General features: G+C 48.4%; 1 protein-coding gene across 3 annotated transcripts in view; it reads left to right on the top strand.

Annotated features, from left to right (window-relative positions):
• mtus2a (microtubule associated tumor suppressor candidate 2a) overlaps positions 1–22,500 on the top strand; it is a 218,864-nt gene that overhangs the window by 142,574 nt on the left and 53,790 nt on the right. The window contains exons 5-6 of one of the 3 annotated variants that reach the window (XM_052520105.1): positions 2,791–2,961; positions 5,438–5,536. The exons of 1 other annotated variant lie outside the window; for it this stretch is intronic. In XM_052520105.1, coding sequence (XP_052376065.1) covers positions 2,791–2,961; positions 5,438–5,536 — 270 coding nt within the window. The remainder of the gene's footprint in view (positions 1–2,790; positions 2,962–5,437; positions 5,537–22,500) is intronic. One more of the 3 variants, XM_052520104.1, reaches the window with a different exon arrangement.

The following is a 22,500-nucleotide window of genomic DNA, read 5'->3' as shown; positions in this document are numbered from 1 at the left end:
TGTCTCTGTCTCTGTCTCCCCTTAACTCTGTTCAACTGTCTCTGTCTCCCCTTAACTCTGTTAAACGGTCTCTGTCTCTGTCTCCCCTTAACTCTGTTAAACTGTCTCTGTCTCCCCTTAACTCTGTTAGACTGTCTCTGTCTCTGTCTCCCCTTAACTCTGTTAGACTGTCTCTGTCTCTGTCTCCCCTTAACTCTGTTAAACTGCCTCTGTCTCTGTCTCCCCTTAACTCTGTTAAACTGTCTCTGTCTCCCCTTAACTCTGTTAGACTGTCTCTGTCTCTGTCTCCCCTTAACTCTGTTAAACTGCCTCTGTCTCTGTCTCCCCTTAACTCTGTTAAACTGTCTCTGTCTCCCCTTAACTCTGTTAGACTGTCTCTGTCTCTGTCTCCCCTTAACTCGGTTAGACTGTCTCTGTCTCTGTCTCCCCTTAACTCTGTTAAACTGTCTCTGTCTCCCCTTTACTCTGATAAACTGTCTCTGTCTCTGTCTCCCCTTAACTCTGTTAAACTGTCTCTGTCTCTGTCTCCCCTTTACTCTGTTAAACTTTCTCTGTCTCTGTCTCCCCTTAACTCTGTTAGACTGTCTCTGTCTCCACTTAACTCTGTTAAACTGTCTCTGTCTCTGCCTCCCCTTAACTCTGTTAAACTGTCTCTGTCTCCCCTTAACTCTGTTAAACTGTCTCTATCTCTGTCTCCCCTTTACTCTGTTAAACTGTCTCTGTCTTTGTCTCCCCTTAACTCTGTTAAACGGTCTCTGTCTTTGTCTCCCCTTAACTCTGTTAAACTGTCTCTGTCTCTGTCTCCCCTTAACTCTGTTAAACTGTCTCTGTCTCTGTCTCCCCTTAACTCTGTTAGACTGTCTCTGTCTCCCCTTAACTCTGTTAGACTGTCTCTGTCTCCCCTTAACTCTGTTAAACTGTCTCTGTCTCTGTCTCCCCTTTACTCTGTTAAACTTTCTCTGTCTCTGTCTCCCCTTAACTCTGTTAGACTGTCTCTGTCTCCACTTAACTCTGTTAAACTGTCTCTATCTCTGTCTCCCCTTTACTCTGTTAAACTGTCTCTATCTCTGTCTCCCCTTAACTCTGTTAAACTGTCTTTGTCTCCCCTTAACTCTGTTAAACGGTCTCTGTCTCCCCTTAACTCTGTTAAACTGTCTCTATCTCTGTCTCCCCTTAACTCTGTTAAACTGTCTCTGTCTCCCCTTAACTCTGTTAAACTGTCTCTGTCTCCCCTTAACTCTGTTAAACTGTCTCTGTCTCTGTCTCCCCTTAACTCTGTTAAACTGTCTCTGTCTCTGTCTCCCCTTAACTCTGTTAAACTGTCTCTGTCTCTGTCTCCCCTTAACTCTGTTAGACTGTCTCTGTCTCCCCTTAACTCTGTTAAACTGTCTCTGTCTCTGTCTCCCCTTAACTCTGTTAAACTGTCTCTGTCTCTGTCTCCCCTTAACTCTGTTAAACTGCCTCTGTCTCTGTCTCCCCTTAACTCTGTTAAACTGTCTCTGTCTCCCCTTAACTCTGTTAAACTGTCTCTGTCTCCCCTTAACTCTGTTAAACTGTCTCTGTCTCCCCTTAACTCTGTTAAACTGTCTCTGTCTCCCCTTAACTCTGTTAAACTGTCTCTGTCTCTGTCTCCCCTTAACTCTGTTAAACTGTCTCTGTCTCTGTCTCCCCTTTACTCTGTTAGACTGTCTCTGTCTCCCCTTAACTCTGTTAAACTGTCTCTGTCTCTGTCTCCCCTTAACTCTGTTAAACTGTCTCTGTCTCTGTCTCCCCTTAACTCTGTTAGACTGTCTCTGTCTCCCCTTAACTCTGTTAGACTGTCTCTGTCTCCCCTTAACTCTGTTAAACTGTCTCTGTCTCCCCTTAACTCTGTTAGACTGTCTCTGTCTCTGTCTCCCCTTAACTCTGTTAGACTGTCTCTGTCTCCCCTTAACTCTGTTAAACTGTCTCTGTCTCTGTCTCCCCTTAACTCTGTTAAACTGTCTCTGTCTCCCCTTAACTCTGTTAGACTGTCTCTGTCTCCCCTTAACTCTGTTAAACGGTCTCTGTCTCCCCTTAACTCTGTTAGACTGTCTCTGTCTCTGTCTCCCCTTAACTCTGTTAGACTGTCTCTGTCTCTGTCTCCCCTAACTCTGTTAAACTGTCTCTGTCTCTGTCTCCTTAACTCTGTTAGACTGTCTCTGTTCTGTCTCCCTTAACTCGGTTAGACTGTCTCTGTCTCTGTCTCCTTAACTCTGTTAAACTGTCTCTGTCTCTGTCTCCCCTTAACTCTCTTAAACTGTCTCTGTCTCTGTCTCCCCTTAACTCTGTTAGACTGTCTCTGTCTCCCCCTTAACTCTGTTAAACTGTCTCTGTCTCCCCTTAACTCTGTTCAGCTGTCTCTGTCTCTGTCTCCCCTTAACTCTGTTAGACTGTCTCTGTCTCTGTCTCCCTTAACTCTGTTAAACTGTGCCCTGCTCCCTGTCTCCCTGTGTGTCTCTGTCCTGTCTCCTTAACTCTGTTAAACTGTCTCTGTCTCCTTAACTCTGTTAAACTGTCTCTGCCCCCTAACTCTGTTAAACTGTCTCTCTCTCTCTCCCTAACTCTGTTAAACTGTCTCTGTCTCTGTCTCCCCTTAACTCTGTTAGACTGTCTCTGTCTCCCCTTAACTCTGTTAAACTGTCTCTGTCTCTGTCTCCCCTTAACTCTGTTAAACTGTCTCTGTCTCTGTCTCCCCTTAACTCTGTTAGACTGTCTCTGTCTCCCCTTAACTCTGATAAACTGTGTAAATGTGTCCTCTGTTTTCCCCAGGGCCCAGTGTGTGTGTGGACCCTCCCCTCTACAGAGTGACCAACCCACCCTGTACAGACCCCCAGAGAGGAGGGGGACCCCCAAACTATGCCACCCGTAATCTACAGCCCCCATCTACCCCAGCTCTGCCTCGGAGATACCTGCCTGCTCAGCCCAGAGGGTCACCTGTTGGTGAGTCATGCACAGGCTCATATGCACATACAGTACACATGACCTACACACAGTACACATGAACTACATACAGTACACATGACCTACACACAGTACACATGAACTACATACAGTACACATGAACTACACAGAGTACACATTAACTACATACAGTACACATGAACTACATACAGTACACATGAACTACATACAGTACACATAAACTACACAGAGTACACATGAACTACACAGAGTACACATGAACTACACAGAGTACACATGAACTACACACAGTACACATGAACTACACAGAGTACACATTAACTACATACAGTACACATGAACTACATACAGTACAGAAGAGTCTCCTCTGCCAGCTGGTTCTGGGGCTCTGTTCACATACAGACCCCACAAAGCAAGATGAAACCCTCTTCTATAAAGAGATGAAACCTAGAGAAGAGTCTCCTCGGCCAGCTGGTTCTGGGGCTCTGCCCTCTATAGAGAGATGAAACCTAGAGAAGAGTCTCCTCGCCAGCTGGTTCTGGGGCTCTGTTCAGACCCCACAAAGCCCTCTTCTATAGAGAGATGAACCTAGAGAGTCTCCTCGGCCAGCTGGTTCTGGGGCTCTGTTCACATACAGACCCCACAAAGCCCTCTTCTATAGAGAGATGAAACCTAGAGAAGAGTCTCCTCGGCCAGCTGGTTCTGGGGCTCTGTTCACATACAGACCCCACAAAGCCCTCTTCTATAGAGAGATGAACCTAGAGAGTCTCCTCGGCCAGCTGGTTCTGGGGCTCTGTTCACATACAGACCCCACAAAGCCCTCTTCTATAGAGAGATGAAACCTAGAGAAGAGTCTCCTCGGCTAGCTGGTTCTGGGGCTCTGTTCACATACAGACCCCACTAAGCCCTCTTCTATAGAGAGATGAACCTAGAGAGTCTCCTCGGCCAGCTGGTTCTGGGGCTCTGTTCACATACAGACCCCACAAAGCCCTCTTCTATAGAGAGATGAACCTAGAGAGTCTCCTCGGCCAGCTGGTTCTGGGGCTCTGTTCACATACAGACCCCACAAAGGCCTCTTCTAAAGAGAGATGAAACCTAGATAGTCTCCTCGGCCAGCTGGTTCTGGGGCTCTGTTCACATACAGACCCCACAAAACGCAAGGACAGACATATATTTAGACCCAACCAAATATGAGAAAGCAAAAAGATAACTGTTGGACACACTGGAAATAAATAACCAAAAAACATAGCAGATTGGAATGCTATATGGCCACTGTGACTGACCCCAAATTAAGAAAATCCTTGACTATGTAAATATAATAATAATATAATAATATATGCCATTTAGCGACTTACAGTCATACATTCTACGTATGGGTGGTCCCGGGGATTGAACCCACTACCCTGGCGTTACAAGCGCCATGCTCTACCAACTGAGCTACAGAACGACCACACTGTACTGACTCAGTGAGCACAGCCTTGCTATTGAGAACACTGCCCACAAAATGAGGTGGAAACTGAGCTGCACTTCCTAACCTCCTTCCAAATATATGACCACATTAGAAACACATATTTCCCACAGATCACACAGACCCACAAAGAATGTGAAAACAAATCAAACATTGATAAACTCCCATATCTGTTAGGCGATATACTGCAGTGTGCCGTCACAGCAGCAATATTTGTGACCCGTTGCGATGAGAACAGGGTAACCAGTGGAACACAATCAACATTGTAAATACAACCCATATTTACGTTTATTTATCTTCCCTTTCATACTTCAACTACTTGCCCGTTGTTACAACACTGTACATGGCCAATAATATAACATGTAAAACGTCTAGATTTTTTAAAAACTTTTGTGAGTGTAATGTTTACTAATGCTTCCCTTGTTAATCTAACTTTTGTTTATTGTTTATTCCATTTGCTTTGGCAATGTAAACACATGTTTCCCATGCCAATAAAGCTCTTTGAATTTATTTGAGAGGGAGAGATTTAAAAAATAAAAATCCCAGGTCTAATTATCAGGAAAAGGAAAAGGGTGATTAAATTGAAGATATTTTTATTTTATTTTTTACCTTTATTTAACTAGGCAAGTCAGTTAAGAACACATTCTCAATGACGGCCTGGGAACAATGTGTTCTTAACTGACTTGTTCAGGGGCAGAACGACAGATTATTTGTACCTTGTCAGCTCGGGGGTGTGAACTTGCAACCTTCCGGTTACTAGTCCAACGCTCTAACCACTAGGCTACGCTGCCGCCCCTACGTAGAGCTGGTAGAGAGAAAAGGAGGGCAATGTCGAAGATTAGATATTGATTGATCAGCCTTATAACATAATTGGTTGATTGCCTAATTAAATGTTATAATTGCTTAATTGATGTGTTTTTGATTGTCTCTGATTGGTTGATTGCTTAATTGATGTGTTTTTGATTGTCTCTGATTGGTTGATTGCTTAATTCCATGTTTGTGATTTGTTGCTGTGTTTGATGACAGGTGTGAGGAAGGAGTTCCCGAGGAGTTCTGAGATCACAAGGTCCCTTCCTTCCTCTCCTAAGAGGCTGGCTGTGGTGCCTCCTAAACCCCAGTCACCAGGTGAGACATAGGTAGATAGCGTGGGGAGAGAAGTGAGAATATTACGTGGAGAAAACATGCAGTGGCAGTTTTAGACCAACTGGGGGGGCAGTTGCACTGTTAGAGGGGCCAGTTGTACTGTTAGAGGGGCCAGTTGTTAGAGGGGCCAGTTGTACTGTTAGAGGGGCCAGTTGTACTGTTAGAAGGGCCCGTTGTACTGTTAGAGGGGCCAGTTATACTGTTAGAGGGGCCAGTTGTACTGTTATAGGGGCCAGTTATACTGTTAGAGGGGCCAGTTATACTGTTAGAGGGGCCAGTTGTACTGTTAGAGGGGCCAGTTATACTGTTAGAGGGGCCAGTTGTACTGTTAGAGGGGCCAGTTGTACTGTTAGAGGGGCCAGTTGTACTGTTAGAGGGGCCAGTTGTACTGTTAGAGGGGCCAGTTGTACTGTTAGAGGGGCCAGTTGTACTGTTAGAGGGGCCAGTTGTACTGTTAGAGGGGCCAGTTGTTCTGTCAGAGGGGCCAGTTGTTAGAGGGGTCAGATGTACTGTTAGAGGGGCCAGTTGTACTGTTAGAAGGGCCCGTTGTACTGTTAGAGGGGCCAGTTATACTGTTAGAGGGGCCAGTTGTACTGTTAGAGGGGCCAGTTGTACTGTTATAGGGGCCAGTTATACTGTTAGAGGGGCCAGTTATACTGTTAGAGGGGCCAGTTGTACTGTTAGAGGGGCCAGTTGTACTGTTAGAGGGGCCAGTTGTCCTGTTAGAGGGGCCAGTTGTTCTGTTAGAGGGGCCAGTTGTACTGTTAGAGGGGCCAGTTGTACTGTTATAGGGGCCAGTTATGCTGTTAGAGGGGCCAGTTGTACTGTTAGAGGGGCCAGTTGTACTGTTAGAGGGGCCAGTTGTACTGTTATAGGGGCCAGTTATACTGTTAGAGGGACCAGTTGTACTGTTAGAGGGGCCAGTTATACTGTTAGAGGGGCCAGTTGTTCTGTTAGAGGGGCCAGTTGTACTGTTATAGGGGCCAGTTATGCTGTTAGAGGGGCCAGTTGTACTGTTAGAGGGGCCAGTTGTACTGTTAGAGGGGCCAGTTGTACTGTTAGAGGGGCCAGTTGTACTGTTATAGGGGCCAGTTATACTGTTAGAGGGACCAGTTGTACTGTTAGAGGGGCCAGTTATACTGTTAGAGAGGCCAGTTGTACTGTTAGAGGGGCCAGTTGTACTGTTAGAGGGGCCAGTTGTACTGTTAGAGGGGCCAGTTGTACTGTTAGAGGGGCCAGTTGTACTGTTAGAGGGGCCAGTTGTACTGTTAGAGGGGCCAGTTGGACTGTTAGAAGGGCCAGTTGTTCTGTTAGAGGTGCCAGTTGTACTGTTAGAGGGGCCAGTGTTTAGAGGGGCCAGTTGTACTGTTAGAGGGGCCAGTTGTACTGTTAGAAGGACCAGTTGTACTGTTAGAGGGGCCAGTTGTACTGTTAGAGGGGCCAGATGTACTGTTAGAGGGGCCAGTTGTACTGTTAGAGGGGCCAGTTGTACTGTTAGAGGGGCCAGTTGTACTGTTAGAGGGGCCAGATGTACTGTTAGAGGGGCCAGTTGTACTGTTAGAGGGGCCAGTTGTTAGAGGGGCCAGATGTACTGTTAGAAGGGCCAGTTGTTCTGTTAGAAGGGCCAGTTGTACTGTTAGAGGGACCAGTTGTACTGTTATAGGGGCCAGTTATACTGTTATAGGGGCCAGTTGTACTGTTATAGGGGCCAGTTGTACTGTTAGAGGGGCCAGTTGTACTGTTAGAGGGGCCAGTTGTACTGTTAGAGGGGCCAGTTGTACTGTTAGAGGGGCCAGTTGTACTGTTAGAGGGGAGGGGAGGGGGAGGGGGGAGGGGTGGGTTGGGGGAGGGGTGGGTTGGGGGAGGGTGAGGGGGAGGTGAGGGTGAGGGGGGAGGGGTGGGTTGGGGGGCTGGGGGAGTGGGGGGTTGGGGGGAGGGGGGGGGGAGGGGTGTCCTGTAAATGCTCCCTTTCATTCACTGTCAAAGCCAAGTGTCTCCCCCCCCCCGCCCCCCAGCTCATTACCGCAGACAGATGATGCCCCCTGTTGTCATGGAGACCAGTCCTTCAGGGGTAACAGATGTTTTTAGAGCTGAATAGATGGTGGATGACGGTGTTTAGGAAAAGGGGGGTACCTAGTCAGTTGTCCAGCTGAATGTATGCACCTTGCTCGGGTTGGTAAAGACACGTTACTTACGACACCAGGATAGTGGGTCCCATTCAATTCCCAATTCCCTAAATGTAAAACAACGTTTGCGTGCGTGACTGTAAGTCTCTTTGGATAAAATGTCTGCTAAATAGTATATGTTGTTATATTTGATTGACTACTAGAGAAGACGACTAGACAGTATTATGGGCAGTGGGTGAAAGATATGAAGCCCACAATGCTCCTGTGGGACTTCATAGTGTAAAATGTAATTACTATTTATATATATATATATATATATATATATATATATTTGTTTAAAACAATACTTGAAAAGTAGCAATATAATAACGTATAAACTAATATTTATATATGTGACTGCCCAGCAAATGGGAGACACTGCATCTCAGTGCAAGAGGCGTCACTACAGTCCTGGTTCAAATCCTGTCTGAATCACATCCGGCCGTGATTGGGAGTCCCATAGGGTGGCACACTATTGGCACAGCGTCGTCCGGGTTTGGCCGGGGGTAGGCCGTCATTGTAAATAAGAATTTGTTCTTAACTGACTTGCCTCGTTAAATAAAGGTTTAAATAAATAAAAAATGTCTAAATTCCTGAAGACAAATGTTTGTTTCCACTAATATTGATGATGTTTAGTTGTAGTACTGACTGTTGTAACGACTCAGCCTGTGATCACACACACACACCTACACACATCTACACACATCTACACACACCTACACACACCTACACACACCTACACACATCTACACACATCTACACACACCTACACACACCTACACACACCTACACACATCTACACACACCTACACACATCTACACACACCTACACACACCTACACACATCTACACACATCTACACACATCTACACACACACACACACACACACATCTACACACACACACACACACATCTACACACATCTACACACACACACACACACACACACATCTACACACACACACACATCTACACACACCTACACACACCTACACACACCTACACACATCTACACACATCTACACACACCTACACACACCTACACACACCTACACACATCTACACACATCTACACACACCTACACACACCTACACACACCCACACACATCTACACACACACACACACATCTACACACACACATCTACACACACACACACACATCTACACACATCTACACACACACACATCTACACACACACACACACACACACACACACACACACACACACACACACACACACACACACACACACACACACACACACTATACACACATCTACACACACACACACATCTACACACACACACACACACACATCTACACACACACACACACACACACACACACACACACACACACACACACACACACACACACACACACACACACACACACACACACACACACCTACACACACACCCACACACACACACACACACACACACACACACACACACACACACACACACACACACACACACACACACACACACACACACATCTACACACACACCCACACACACACACACACACACACACACACACACACACACACACACACACACACACACACACACACCTACACACACCTACACACATCTACACACACCTACACACATCTACACACACACACACCTACACACATCTACACACACCTACACACACCTACACACACCTACACACACCTACACACATCTACACACATCTACACACACACACACACTACACACACCTACACACATCTACACACACACACACACACACACTACACACACCTACACACATCTACACACACACACACCTACACACATCTACACACATCTACACACACACACACACACATCTACACAAACACACACACACACCTACACACATCTACACACACACACCCACATCTACACAAACACACCCACATCTACACAAACACACACACAGCTACACTTACACACACACACACAGCTACACTTACACACACACACACACACACACACACACACACACACACACACACACACACACACACACACACACACACACACACACACACACACACACACACACACACACCTGCACACTCGTACACATACATACAGTACATATTTTATGGAGACGACAGAATGATCCATCGGTGTCATTAGAGGAGGAATCCCCTGTGTCTACGGTGTGTGTGTGTGTGTGTGTGTGTGTGTGTGTGTGTGTGTGTGTGTGTGTGTGTGTGTGTGTGTGTGTGTGTGTGTGTATGTGTGTGTCTGTATGTGTGTGTGTGTGTGTGTGTGTGTGTGTGTGTGTGTGTGTGTGTGTGTGTGTGTGTGTGTGTGTGTGTGTGTGTGTGTGTGTGTATGTGTGTGTGTGTGTGTATGTGTGTGTGTTTCAGACCAGTAATGTGTAGTTGACACACACAAGGTTAGATCAACCTTTCTATGTGTGTCATCCAGTTTGAAAGAGTCGATGCCAGACAGTAGCAGTGATGCCAGACAGTAGCAGCGATGCCAGGCAGTAGCAGCGATGCCAGACAGTAGCAGTGATGCCAGGCAGTAGCAGTGATGCCAGGCAGTTGCAGTGATGTCAGACAGTAGCAGTGATGTCAGACAGTAGCAGTGATGCCAGGCAGTAGCAGTGATGCCAGACAGTAGCAGTGATGCCAGACAGTAGCAGCGATGCCAGGCAGTAGCAGTGATGCCAGACAGTAGCAGCGATGCCAGGCAGCAGCAGCGATGCCAGGCAGTAGCAGTGATGCCAAGCATTAGCAGTGATGCCAGGTAGTAGCAGTGATGCCAGACAGTAGCAGCGATGCCAGGCAGCAGCAGTGATGCCAGGCAGTAGCAGTGATGCCAGGCAGTAGCAGTGATGCCAGGCAGCAGCAGTGATGCCAGACAGTAGCAGCGATGCCAGGCAGTAGCAGTGATGCCAGACAGTAGCAGCGATGCCAGGCAGCAGCAGCGATGCCAGGCAGTAGCAGTGATGCCAAGCATTAGCAGTGATGCCAGGTAGTAGCAGTGATGCCAGACAGTAGCAGTGATGCCAGACAGTAGCAGCGATGCCAGGCAGCAGCAGCGATGCCAGGCAGCAGCAGTGATGCCAAGCATTAGCAGTGATGCCAGACAGTAGCAGCGATGCCAGGCAGCAGCAGTGATGCCAGACAGTAGCAGCGATGCCAGGCAGTAGCAGTGATGCCAGGCAGCAGCAGCGATGCCAGGCAGTAGCAGTGATGCCAAGCATTAGCAGTGATGCCAGGTAGTAGCAGTGATGCCAGACAGTAGCAGCGATGCCAGGCAGCAGCAGCGATGCCAGGCAGTAGCAGTGATGCCAGGCAGTAGCAGTGATGCCAGGTAGTAGCAGTGATGCCAAGCATTAGCAGTGATGCCAGGCAGTAGCAGTGATGCCAGGTAGTAGCAGTGATGCCAAGCATTAGCAGTGATGCCAGGTAGTAGCAGTGATGCCAGACAGTAGCAGCGATGCCAGGCAGCAGCAGCGATGCCAGGCAGTAGCAGTGATGCCAGGCAGTAGCAGTGATGCCAGGTAGTAGCAGTGATGCCAAGCATTAGCAGTGATGCCAGGCAGTAGCAGTGATGCCAGGTAGTAGCAGTGATGCCAAGCATTAGCAGTGATGCCAGGTAGTAGCAGTGATGCCAGACAGTAGCAGCGATGCCAGACAGTAGCAGTGATGCCAGGTAGTAGCAGTGATGCCAGGCAGTAGCAGTGATGCCAGACAGTAGCAGCGATGCCAGGCAGCAGCAGCGATGCCAGGCAGTAGCAGTGATGCCAGGTAGTAGCAGTGATGCCAGACAGTAGCAGCGATGCCAGACAGTAGCAGTGATGCCAGATAGTAGCAGTGATGCCAGACAGTAGCAGTGATGCCAGGCAGTAGCAGTGATGCCAGACAGTAGCAGTGATGCCAGGCAGTAGCAGTGATGCCAGGCAGTAGCAGTGATGCCAGACAGTAGCAGTGATGCCAGACAGTAGCAGCGATGCCAGACAGTCTCGACCCCGCCCTGTGCAACTGGGTACTGGACTTCCTGACGGGCCGCCCCCAGGTGGTGAGGGTAGGCAACAACATCTCCACCCCGCTGATCCTCAACACTAGGGCCCCACAAGGGTGCGTTCTGAGCCCTCTCCTGTACTCCCTGTTCACCCACGACTGCGTGGCCACGCACGCCTCCAACTCAATCATCAAGTTTGCGGACCACACAACAATGGTAGGCTTGATTACCAACAACGACGAGACAGCCTACAGGGAGGAGGTGAGGGCCCTCGCAGTGTGGTGTCAGGAAAATAACCTCACACTCAACGTCAACAAAACTAAGGAGATGATTGTGGACTTCAGGAAACAGCAGAGGGAACACCCCCCTATCCACATCGATGGAACAGTAGTGGAGAGGGTAGTAAGTTTTAAGTTCCTCGGCATACACATCACAGACAAACTGAATTGGTCCACTCACACAGACAGCATCCTGAAGAAGGCACAGCAGCGCCTCTTCAACCTCAGGAGGCTGAAGAAATTCGGCTTGTCACCAAAAGCACTCACAAACTTCTACAGATGCACAATCGAGAGCATCCTGGCGGGCTGTATCACCGCCTGGTACGGCAACTGCTCCGCCCTCAACCGTAAGGCTCTCCAGAGGGTAGTGAGGTCTGCACAACGCATCACCGGGGGCAAACTACCTGCCCTCCAGGACACCTACACCACCCGATGTTACAGGAAGGCCATAAAGATCATCAAGGACAACAACCACCCGAGCCACTGCCTGTTCACCCCGCTATCATCCAGAAGGCGAGGTCAGTACAGGTGCATCAAAGCTGGGACCGAGAGACTGAAAAACAGCTTCTATCTCAAGGCCATCAGACTGTTAAACAGCCACCACTAACATTGAGTGGCTGCTGCCAACACACTGACTCAACTCCAGCCACTTTAATAATGGAAATTGATGGGAAATGATGTAAAATATATCACTAGCCACTTTAAACAATGCTACCTAATATAATGTTTACATACCCTACATTATTCATCTCATATGTATACGTATATACTGTACTCTATATCATCTACTGCATCCTTATGTAACACATGTATCACTAGCCACTTTAAACAATGCTACCTAATATAATGTTTACATACCCTACATTATTCATCTCATATGTATACGTATATACTGTACTCTATATCATCTACTGCATCCTTATGTAACACATGTATCACTAGCCACTTTAACTATGCCACTTTGTTTACATACTCATCTCATATGTATATACTGTACTCGATACCATCTACTGTATCTTGCTTATGCTGCTCTGTTCCATCACTCATTCATGTATCTTTATGTACATATTCCTTATCCCCTTACACTGTGTAGAAGACAGTAGTTTTGGAATTGTTAGTTAGATTACTTGTTGGTTATTACTGCATTGACGGAACTAGAAGCACAAGTATTTCGCTACACTCGAATTAACATCTGCTCAATCAAATCAAATTTTATTTGTCACATACACATGGTTGATTTTGATTTGATTTGATTTGATTTGCCAGGCAGTAGCAGTGATGCTGGGCAGTAGCAGTGATGCCAGGCAGTAGCAGTGATACCAGGCAGTAGCAGTGATACCAGGCAGTAGCAGTGATGCCAGTTTGTAGCTGTGATGCCAGTTAGTAGCAGTGATACCAGGCAGTAGCAGTGATACCAGGCAGTAGCAGTGATGCCAGTTTGTAGCTGTGATGCCAGTTAGTAGCAGTGATACCAGGCAGTAGCAGTGATGCCAGGCAGTAGCAGTGATACCAGGCAGTAGCAGTGATGCCAGTTTGTAGCTGTGATGCCAGTTAGTAGCAGTGATACCAGGCAGTAGCAGTGATGCCAGGAAGTAGCAGTGATACCAGGCAGTAGCAGTGATACCAGGCAGTAGCAGTGATACCAGGCAGTAGCAGGGATACCAGGCAGTAGCAGTGATACCAGGAAGTAGCAGTGATACCAGGCAGTAGCAGTGATACCAGGCAGTAGCAGTGATACCAGGCAGTAGCAGTGATGCCAGTTTGTAGCTGTGATGCCAGTTAGTAGCAGTGATACCAGGCAGTAGCAGTGATGCCAGGAAGTAGCAGGGATGCCAGTTTGTAGCTGTGATGCCAGTTAGTAGCAGTGATACCAGGCAGTAGCAGTGATACCAGGCAGTAGCTGTGATGCCAGTTAGTAGCAGTGATACCAGGCAGTAGCTGTGATACCAGGCAGTAGCAGTGATACCAGGCAGTAGCAGCGATGCCAGTTTGTAGCTGTGATACCAGTTAGTAGCAGTGATACCAGGCAGTAGCTGTGATGCCAGGCAGTAGCAGTGATACCAGGCAGTAGCAGTGATGCCAGTTTGTAGCTGTGATGCCAGTTAGTAGCAGTGATACCAGGCAGTAGCAGTGATGCCAGGAAGTAGCAGTGATACCAGGCAGTAGCAGTGATACCAGGCAGTAGCAGTGATACCAGGCAGTAGCAGGGATACCAGGCAGTAGCAGTGATACCAGGAAGTAGCAGTGATACCAGGCAGTAGCAGTGATACCAGGCAGTAGCAGTGATACCAGGCAGTAGCAGTGATGCCAGTTTGTAGCTGTGATGCCAGTTAGTAGCAGTGATACCAGGCAGTAGCAGTGATGCCAGGAAGTAGCAGGGATGCCAGTTTGTAGCTGTGATGCCAGTTAGTAGCAGTGATACCAGGCAGTAGCAGTGATACCAGGCAGTAGCAGTGATGCCAGTTTGTAGCTGTGATGCCAGTTAGTAGCAGTGATACCAGGCAGTAGCAGTGATACCAGGCAGTAGCAGTGATGCCAGTTTGTAGCTGTGATGCCAGTTAGTAGCAGTGATACCAGGCAGTAGCAGTGATGCCAGGAAGTAGCAGGGATGCCAGTTTGTAGCTGTGATGCCAGTTAGTAGCAGTGATACCAGGCAGTAGCAGTGATACCAGGCAGTAGCTGTGATGCCAGTTAGTAGCAGTGATACCAGGCAGTAGCTGTGATACCAGGCAGTAGCAGTGATACCAGGCAGTAGCAGCGATGCCAGTTTGTAGCTGTGATACCAGTTAGTAGCAGTGATACCAGGCAGTAGCTGTGATGCCAGGCAGTAGCAGTGATACCAGGCAGTAGCAGTGATGCCAGTTTGTAGCTGTGATGCCAGTTAGTAGCAGTGATACCAGGCAGTAGCAGTGATGCCAGGAAGTAGCAGTGATACCAGGCAGTAGCAGTGATACCAGGCAGTAGCAGTGATACCAGGCAGTAGCAGGGATACCAGGCAGTAGCAGTGATACCAGGAAGTAGCAGTGATACCAGGCAGTAGCAGTGATACCAGGCAGTAGCAGTGATACCAGGCAGTAGCAGTGATGCCAGTTTGTAGCTGTGATGCCAGTTAGTAGCAGTGATACCAGGCAGTAGCAGTGATGCCAGGAAGTAGCAGGGATGCCAGTTTGTAGCTGTGATGCCAGTTAGTAGCAGTGATACCAGGCAGTAGCAGTGATACCAGGCAGTAGCAGTGATGCCAGTTTGTAGCTGTGATGCCAGTTAGTAGCAGTGATACCAGGCAGTAGCTGTGATACCAGGCAGTAGCAGTGATACCAGGCAGTAGCAGCGATGCCAGTTTGTAGCTGTGATACCAGTTAGTAGCAGTGATACCAGGCAGTAGCTGTGATACCAGGCAGTAGCAGTGATACCAGGCAGTAGCAGTGATGCCAGGCAGTAGCAGTGATGCCAGGCAGTAGCAGTGATGCCAGGCAGTAGCAGTGATACCAGGCAGTAGCAGTGATGCCAGGCAGTAGCAGTGATGCCAGGAAGTAGCAGTGATGCCAGTTAGTAGCAGTGATGCCAGGAAGTAGCAGTGATGCCAGGCAGTAGCAGTGATGCCAGTTAGTAGCAGTGATACCAGGCAGTAGCAGTGATGCCAGTTAGTAGCAGTGATACCAGGCAGTAGCAGCGATGCCAGACAGTAGCAGTGATGCCAGGTAGTAGCAGTGATGCCAGACAGTAGCAGTGATGCCAGGCAGTAGCAGTGATGCCAGACAGTAGCAGTGATGCCAGGCAGTAGCAGTGATGCCAGGCAGTAGCAGTGATGCCAGACAGTAGCAGTGATGCCAGACAGTAGCAGCGATGCCAGACAGTCTCGACCCCGCCCTGTGCAACTGGGTACTGGACTTCCTGACGGGCCGCCCCCAGGTGGTGAGGGTAGGCAACAACATCTCCACCCCGCTGATCCTCAACACTAGGGCCCCACAAGGGTGCGTTCTGAGCCCTCTCCTGTACTCCCTGTTCACCCACGACTGCGTGGCCACGCACGCCTCCAACTCAATCATCAAGTTTGCGGACCACACAACAATGGTAGGCTTGATTACCAACAACGACGAGACAGCCTACAGGGAGGAGGTGAGGGCCCTCGCAGTGTGGTGTCAGGAAAATAACCTCACACTCAACGTCAACAAAACTAAGGAGATGATTGTGGACTTCAGGAAACAGCAGAGGGAACACCCCCCTATCCACATCGATGGAACAGTAGTGGAGAGGGTAGTAAGTTTTAAGTTCCTCGGCATACACATCACAGACAAACTGAATTGGTCCACTCACACAGACAGCATCCTGAAGAAGGCACAGCAGCGCCTCTTCAACCTCAGGAGGCTGAAGAAATTCGGCTTGTCACCAAAAGCACTCACAAACTTCTACAGATGCACAATCGAGAGCATCCTGGCGGGCTGTATCACCGCCTGGTACGGCAACTGCTCCGCCCTCAACCGTAAGGCTCTCCAGAGGGTAGTGAGGTCTGCACAACGCATCACCGGGGCAAACTACCTGCCCTCCAGGACACCTACACCACCCGATGTTACAGGAAGGCCATAAAGATCATCAAGGACAACAACCACCCGAGCCACTGCCTGTTCACCCCGCTATCATCCAGAAGGCGAGGTCAGTACAGGTGCATCAAAGCTGGGACCGAGAGACTGAAAACAGCTTCTATCTCAAGGCCATCAGACTGTTAAACAGCCACCACTAACATTGAGTGGCTGCTGCCAACACACTGACTCAACTCCAGCCACTTTAATAATGGAAATTGATGGGAAATGATGTAAAATATATCACTAGCCACTTTAAACAATGCTACCTAATATAATGTTTACATACCCTACATTATTCATCTCATATGTATACGTATATACTGTACTCTATATCATCTACTGCATCCTTATGTAACACATGTATCACTAGCCACTTTAAACAATGCTACCTAATATAATGTTTACATACCCTACATTATTCATCTCATATGTATACGTATATACTGTACTCTATATCATCTACTGCATCCTTATGTAACACATGTATCACTAGCCACTTTAACTATGCCACTTTGTTTACATACTCATCTCATATGTATATACTGTACTCGATACCATCTACTGTATCTTGCTTATGCTGCTCTGTTCCATCACTCATTCATGTATCTTTATGTACATATTCCTTATCCCCTTACACTGTGTAGAAGACAGTAGTTTTGGAATTGTTAGTTAGATTACTTGTTGGTTATTACTGCATTGACGGAACTAGAAGCACAAGTATTTCGCTACACTCGAATTAACATCTGCTCAATCAAATCAAATTTTATTTGTCACATACACATGGTTGATTTTGATTTGATTTGATTTGATTTGCCAGGCAGTAGCAGTGATGCTGGGCAGTAGCAGTGATACCAGGCAGTAGCAGTGATACCAGGCAGTAGCAGTGATGCCAGTTTGTAGCTGTGATGCCAGTTAGTAGCAGTGATACCAGGCAGTAGCAGTGATACCAGGCAGTAGCAGTGATGCCAGTTTGTAGCTGTGATGCCAGTTAGTAGCAGTGATACCAGGCAGTAGCAGTGATGCCAGGCAGTAGCAGTGATACCAGGCAGTAGCAGTGATGCCAGTTTGTAGCTGTGATGCCAGTTAGTAGCAGTGATACCAGGCAGTAGCAGTGATGCCAGGAAGTAGCAGTGATACCAGGCAGTAGCAGTGATACCAGGCAGTAGCAGTGATACCAGGCAGTAGCAGGGATACCAGGCAGTAGCAGTGATACCAGGAAGTAGCAGTGATACCAGGCAGTAGCAGTGATACCAGGCAGTAGCAGTGATACCAGGCAGTAGCAGTGATGCCAGTTTGTAGCTGTGATGCCAGTTAGTAGCAGTGATACCAGGCAGTAGCAGTGATGCCAGGAAGTAGCAGGGATGCCAGTTTGTAGCTGTGATGCCAGTTAGTAGCAGTGATACCAGGCAGTAGCAGTGATACCAGGCAGTAGCTGTGATGCCAGTTAGTAGCAGTGATACCAGGCAGTAGCTGTGATACCAGGCAGTAGCAGTGATACCAGGCAGTAGCAGCGATGCCAGTTTGTAGCTGTGATACCAGTTAGTAGCAGTGATACCAGGCAGTAGCTGTGATGCCAGGCAGTAGCAGTGATACCAGGCAGTAGCAGTGATGCCAGTTTGTAGCTGTGATGCCAGTTAGTAGCAGTGATACCAGGCAGTAGCAGTGATGCCAGGAAGTAGCAGTGATACCAGGCAGTAGCAGTGATACCAGGCAGTAGCAGTGATACCAGGCAGTAGCAGGGATACCAGGCAGTAGCAGTGATACCAGGAAGTAGCAGTGATACCAGGCAGTAGCAGTGATACCAGGCAGTAGCAGTGATACCAGGCAGTAGCAGTGATGCCAGTTTGTAGCTGTGATGCCAGTTAGTAGCAGTGATACCAGGCAGTAGCAGTGATGCCAGGAAGTAGCAGGGATGCCAGTTTGTAGCTGTGATGCCAGTTAGTAGCAGTGATACCAGGCAGTAGCAGTGATACCAGGCAGTAGCAGTGATGCCAGTTTGTAGCTGTGATGCCAGTTAGTAGCAGTGATACCAGGCAGTAGCTGTGATACCAGGCAGTAGCAGTGATACCAGGCAGTAGCAGCGATGCCAGTTTGTAGCTGTGATACCAGTTAGTAGCAGTGATACCAGGCAGTAGCTGTGATACCAGGCAGTAGCAGTGATACCAGGCAGTAGCAGTGATGCCAGGCAGTAGCAGTGATGCCAGGCAGTAGCAGTGATGCCAGGCAGTAGCAGTGATGCCAGGCAGTAGCAGTGATGCCAGGAAGTAGCAGTGATGCCAGTTAGTAGCAGTGATGCCAGGAAGTAGCAGTGATGCCAGGCAGTAGCAGTGATGCCAGTTAGTAGCAGTGATACCAGGCAGTAGCAGTGATGCCAGTTAGTAGCAGTGATACCAGGCAGTAGCAGTGATGCCAGACAGTAGCAGTGATGCCAGGTAGTAGCAGTGATGCCAGACAGTAGCAGTGATGCCAGGCAGTAGCAGTGATGCCAGACAGTAGCAGTGATGCCAGGCAGTAGCAGTGATGCCAGGCAGTAGCAGTGATGCCAGACAGTAGCAGTGATGCCAGACAGTAGCAGCGATGCCAGACAGTCTCGACCCCGCCCTGTGCAACTGGGTACTGGACTTCCTGACGGGCCGCCCCCAGGTGGTGAGGGTAGGCAACAACATCTCCACCCCGCTGATCCTCAACACTAGGGCCCCACAAGGGTGCGTTCTGAGCCCTCTCCTGTACTCCCTGTTCACCCACGACTGCGCCACGCACGCTCCAACTCAATCATCAAGTTTGCGGACCACACAACAATGGTAGGCTTGATTACCAACAACGACGAGACAGCCTACAGGGAGGAGGTGAGGGCCCTCGCAGTGTGGTGTCAGGAAAATAACCTCACACTCAACGTCAACAAAACTAAGGAGATGATTGTGGACTTCAGGAAACAGCAGAGGGAACACCCCCCTATCCACATCGATGGAACAGTAGTGGAGAGGGTAGTAAGTTTTAAGTTCCTCGGCATACACATCACAGACAAACTGAATTGGTCCACTCACACAGACAGCATCCTGAAGAAGGCACAGCAGCGCCTCTTCAACCTCAGGAGGCTGAAGAAATTCGGCTTGTCACCAAAAGCACTCACAAACTTCTACAGATGCACAATCGAGAGCATCCTGGCGGGCTGTATCACCGCCTGGTACGGCAACTGCTCCGCCTCAACCGTAAGGCTCTCCAGAGGGTAGTGAGGTCTGCACAACGCATCACCGGGGGCAAACTACCTGCCCTCCAGGACACCTACACCACCCGATGTTACAGGAAGGCCATAAAGATCATCAAGGACAACAACCACCCGAGCCACTGCCTGTTCACCCCGCTATCATCCAGAAGGCGAGGTCAGTACAGGTGCATCAAAGCTGGGACCGAGAGACTGAAAAACAGCTTCTATCTCAAGGCCATCAGACTGTTAAACAGCCACCACTAACATTTAGTGGCTGCTGCCAACACACTGACTCAACTCCAGCCACTTTAATAATGGAAATTGATGGGAAATGATGTAAAATATATCACTAGCCACTTTAAACAATGCTACCTAATATAATGTTTACATACCCTACATTATTCATCTCATATGTATACGTATATACTGTACTCTATATCATCTACTGCATCCTTATGTAACACATGTATCACTAGCCACTTTAACTATGCCACTTTGTTTACATACTCATCTCATATGTATATACTGTACTCGATACCATCTACTGTATCTTGCTTATGCTGCTCTGTTCCATCACTCATTCATGTATCTTTATGTACATATTCCTTATCCCCTTACACTGTGTAGAAGACAGTAGTTTTGGAATTGTTAGTTAGATTACTTGTTGGTTATTACTGCATTGACGGAACTAGAAGCACAAGTATTTCGCTACACTCGAATTAACATCTGCTCAATCAAATCAAATTTTATTTGTCACATACACATGGTTGATTTTGATTTGATTTGATTTGATTTGCCAGGCAGTAGCAGTGATGCTGGGCAGTAGCAGTGATGCCAGGCAGTAGCAGTGATACCAGGCAGTAGCAGTGATACCAGGCAGTAGCAGTGATGCCAGTTTGTAGCTGTGATGCCAGTTAGTAGCAGTGATACCAGGCAGTAGCAGTGATACCAGGCAGTAGCAGTGATGCCAGTTTGTAGCTGTGATGCCAGTTAGTAGCAGTGATACCAGGCAGTAGCAGTGATGCCAGGCAGTAGCAGTGATACCAGGCAGTAGCAGTGATGCCAGTTTGTAGCTGTGATGCCAGTTAGTAGCAGTGATACCAGGCAGTAGCAGTGATGCCAGGAAGTAGCAGTGATACCAGGCAGTAGCAGTGATACCAGGCAGTAGCAGTGATACCAGGCAGTAGCAGGGATACCAGGCAGTAGCAGTGATACCAGGAAGTAGCAGTGATACCAGGCAGTAGCAGTGATACCAGGCAGTAGCAGTGATACCAGGCAGTAGCAGTGATGCCAGTCTGTAGCTGTGATGCCAGTTAGTAGCAGTGATACCAGGCAGTAGCAGTGATGCCAGGAAGCAGCAGGGATGCCAGTTTGTAGCTGTGATGCCAGTTAGTAGCAGTGATACCAGGCAGTAGCAGTGATACCAGGCAGTAAATGTGATGCCAGTTAGTAGCAGTGATACCAGGCAGTAGCTGTGATACCAGGCAGTAGCAGTGATACCAGGCAGTAGCAGCGATGCCAGTTTGTAGCTGTGATACCAGTTAGTAGCAGTGATACCAGGCAGTAGCTGTGATGCCAGGCAGTAGCAGTGATACCAGGCAGTAGCAGTGATGCCAGTTTGTAGCTGTGATGCCAGTTAGTAGCAGTGATACCAGGCAGTAGCAGTGATGCCAGGAAGTAGCAGTGATACCAGGCAGTAGCAGTGATACCAGGCAGTAGCAGTGATACCAGGCAGTAGCAGGGATACCAGGCAGTAGCAGTGATACCAGGAAGTAGCAGTGATACCAGGCAGTAGCAGTGATACCAGGCAGTAGCAGTGATACCAGGCAGCAGCAGTGATGCCAGTTTGTAGCATGATGCCAGTTAGTAGCAGTGATACCAGGCAGAAGCAGTGATGCCAGGAAGTAGCAGGGATGCCAGTTTGTAGCTGTGATGCCAGTTAGTAGCAGTGATACCAGGCAGTAGCAGTGATACCAGGCAGTAGCAGTGATGCCAGCCTGTAGCTGTGATGCCAGTTAGTAGCAGTGATACCAGGCAGTAGCTGTGATACCAGGCAGTAGCAGTGATACCAGGCAATGCAGCGATGCCAGTTTGTAGCTGTGATACCAGTTAGTAGCAGTGATACCAGGCAGTAGCTGTGATACCAGGCAGTAGCAGTGATACCAGGCAGTAGCAGTGATGCCAGGCAGTAGCAGTGATGCCAGGCAGTAGCAGTGATGCCAGGCAGTAGCAGTGATACCAGGCAGCAGCAGTGATGCCAGGCAGTAGCAGTGATGCCAGGAAGTAGCAGTGATACCAGGCAGTAGCAGGGATACCAGGCAGTAGCAGTGATACCAGGCAGTAGCAGTGATACCAGGCAGTAGCAGGGATACCAGGCAGTAGCAGTGATACCAGGCAGTAGCAGTGATACCAGGCAGTAGCAGTGATGCCAGTTAGTAGCAGTGATACCAGGCAGTAGCAGTGATACCAGGCAGTAGCAGGGATACCAGGCAGTAGCAGTGATACCAGGCAGTAGCAGTGATGCCAGTTGGTAGCTGGGATGCCAGTTAGTAGCAGTGATGCCAGTTAGTAGCAGTGATGCCAGTTAGTAGCAGTGATGCCAGTTAGTAGCAGTGATGCCAGTTAGTAGCAGTGATGCCAGTTAGTAGCAGATGCCAGCTAGTATGCCAGTTAGTAGCAGTGATGCCAGTTAGTAGCAGTGATGCCAGTTAGTAGCAGTGATGCCAGTTAGTAG

This window comes from Oncorhynchus keta, chromosome 6 (assembly GCF_023373465.1).
Source record: "Oncorhynchus keta strain PuntledgeMale-10-30-2019 chromosome 6, Oket_V2, whole genome shotgun sequence".
NCBI classification, from domain to species: Eukaryota; Metazoa; Chordata; class Actinopteri; order Salmoniformes; family Salmonidae; genus Oncorhynchus; species Oncorhynchus keta.
Note: the sequence above shows the minus strand (reverse complement) of the source record. Positions and strands in the feature narration are given on the sequence as shown.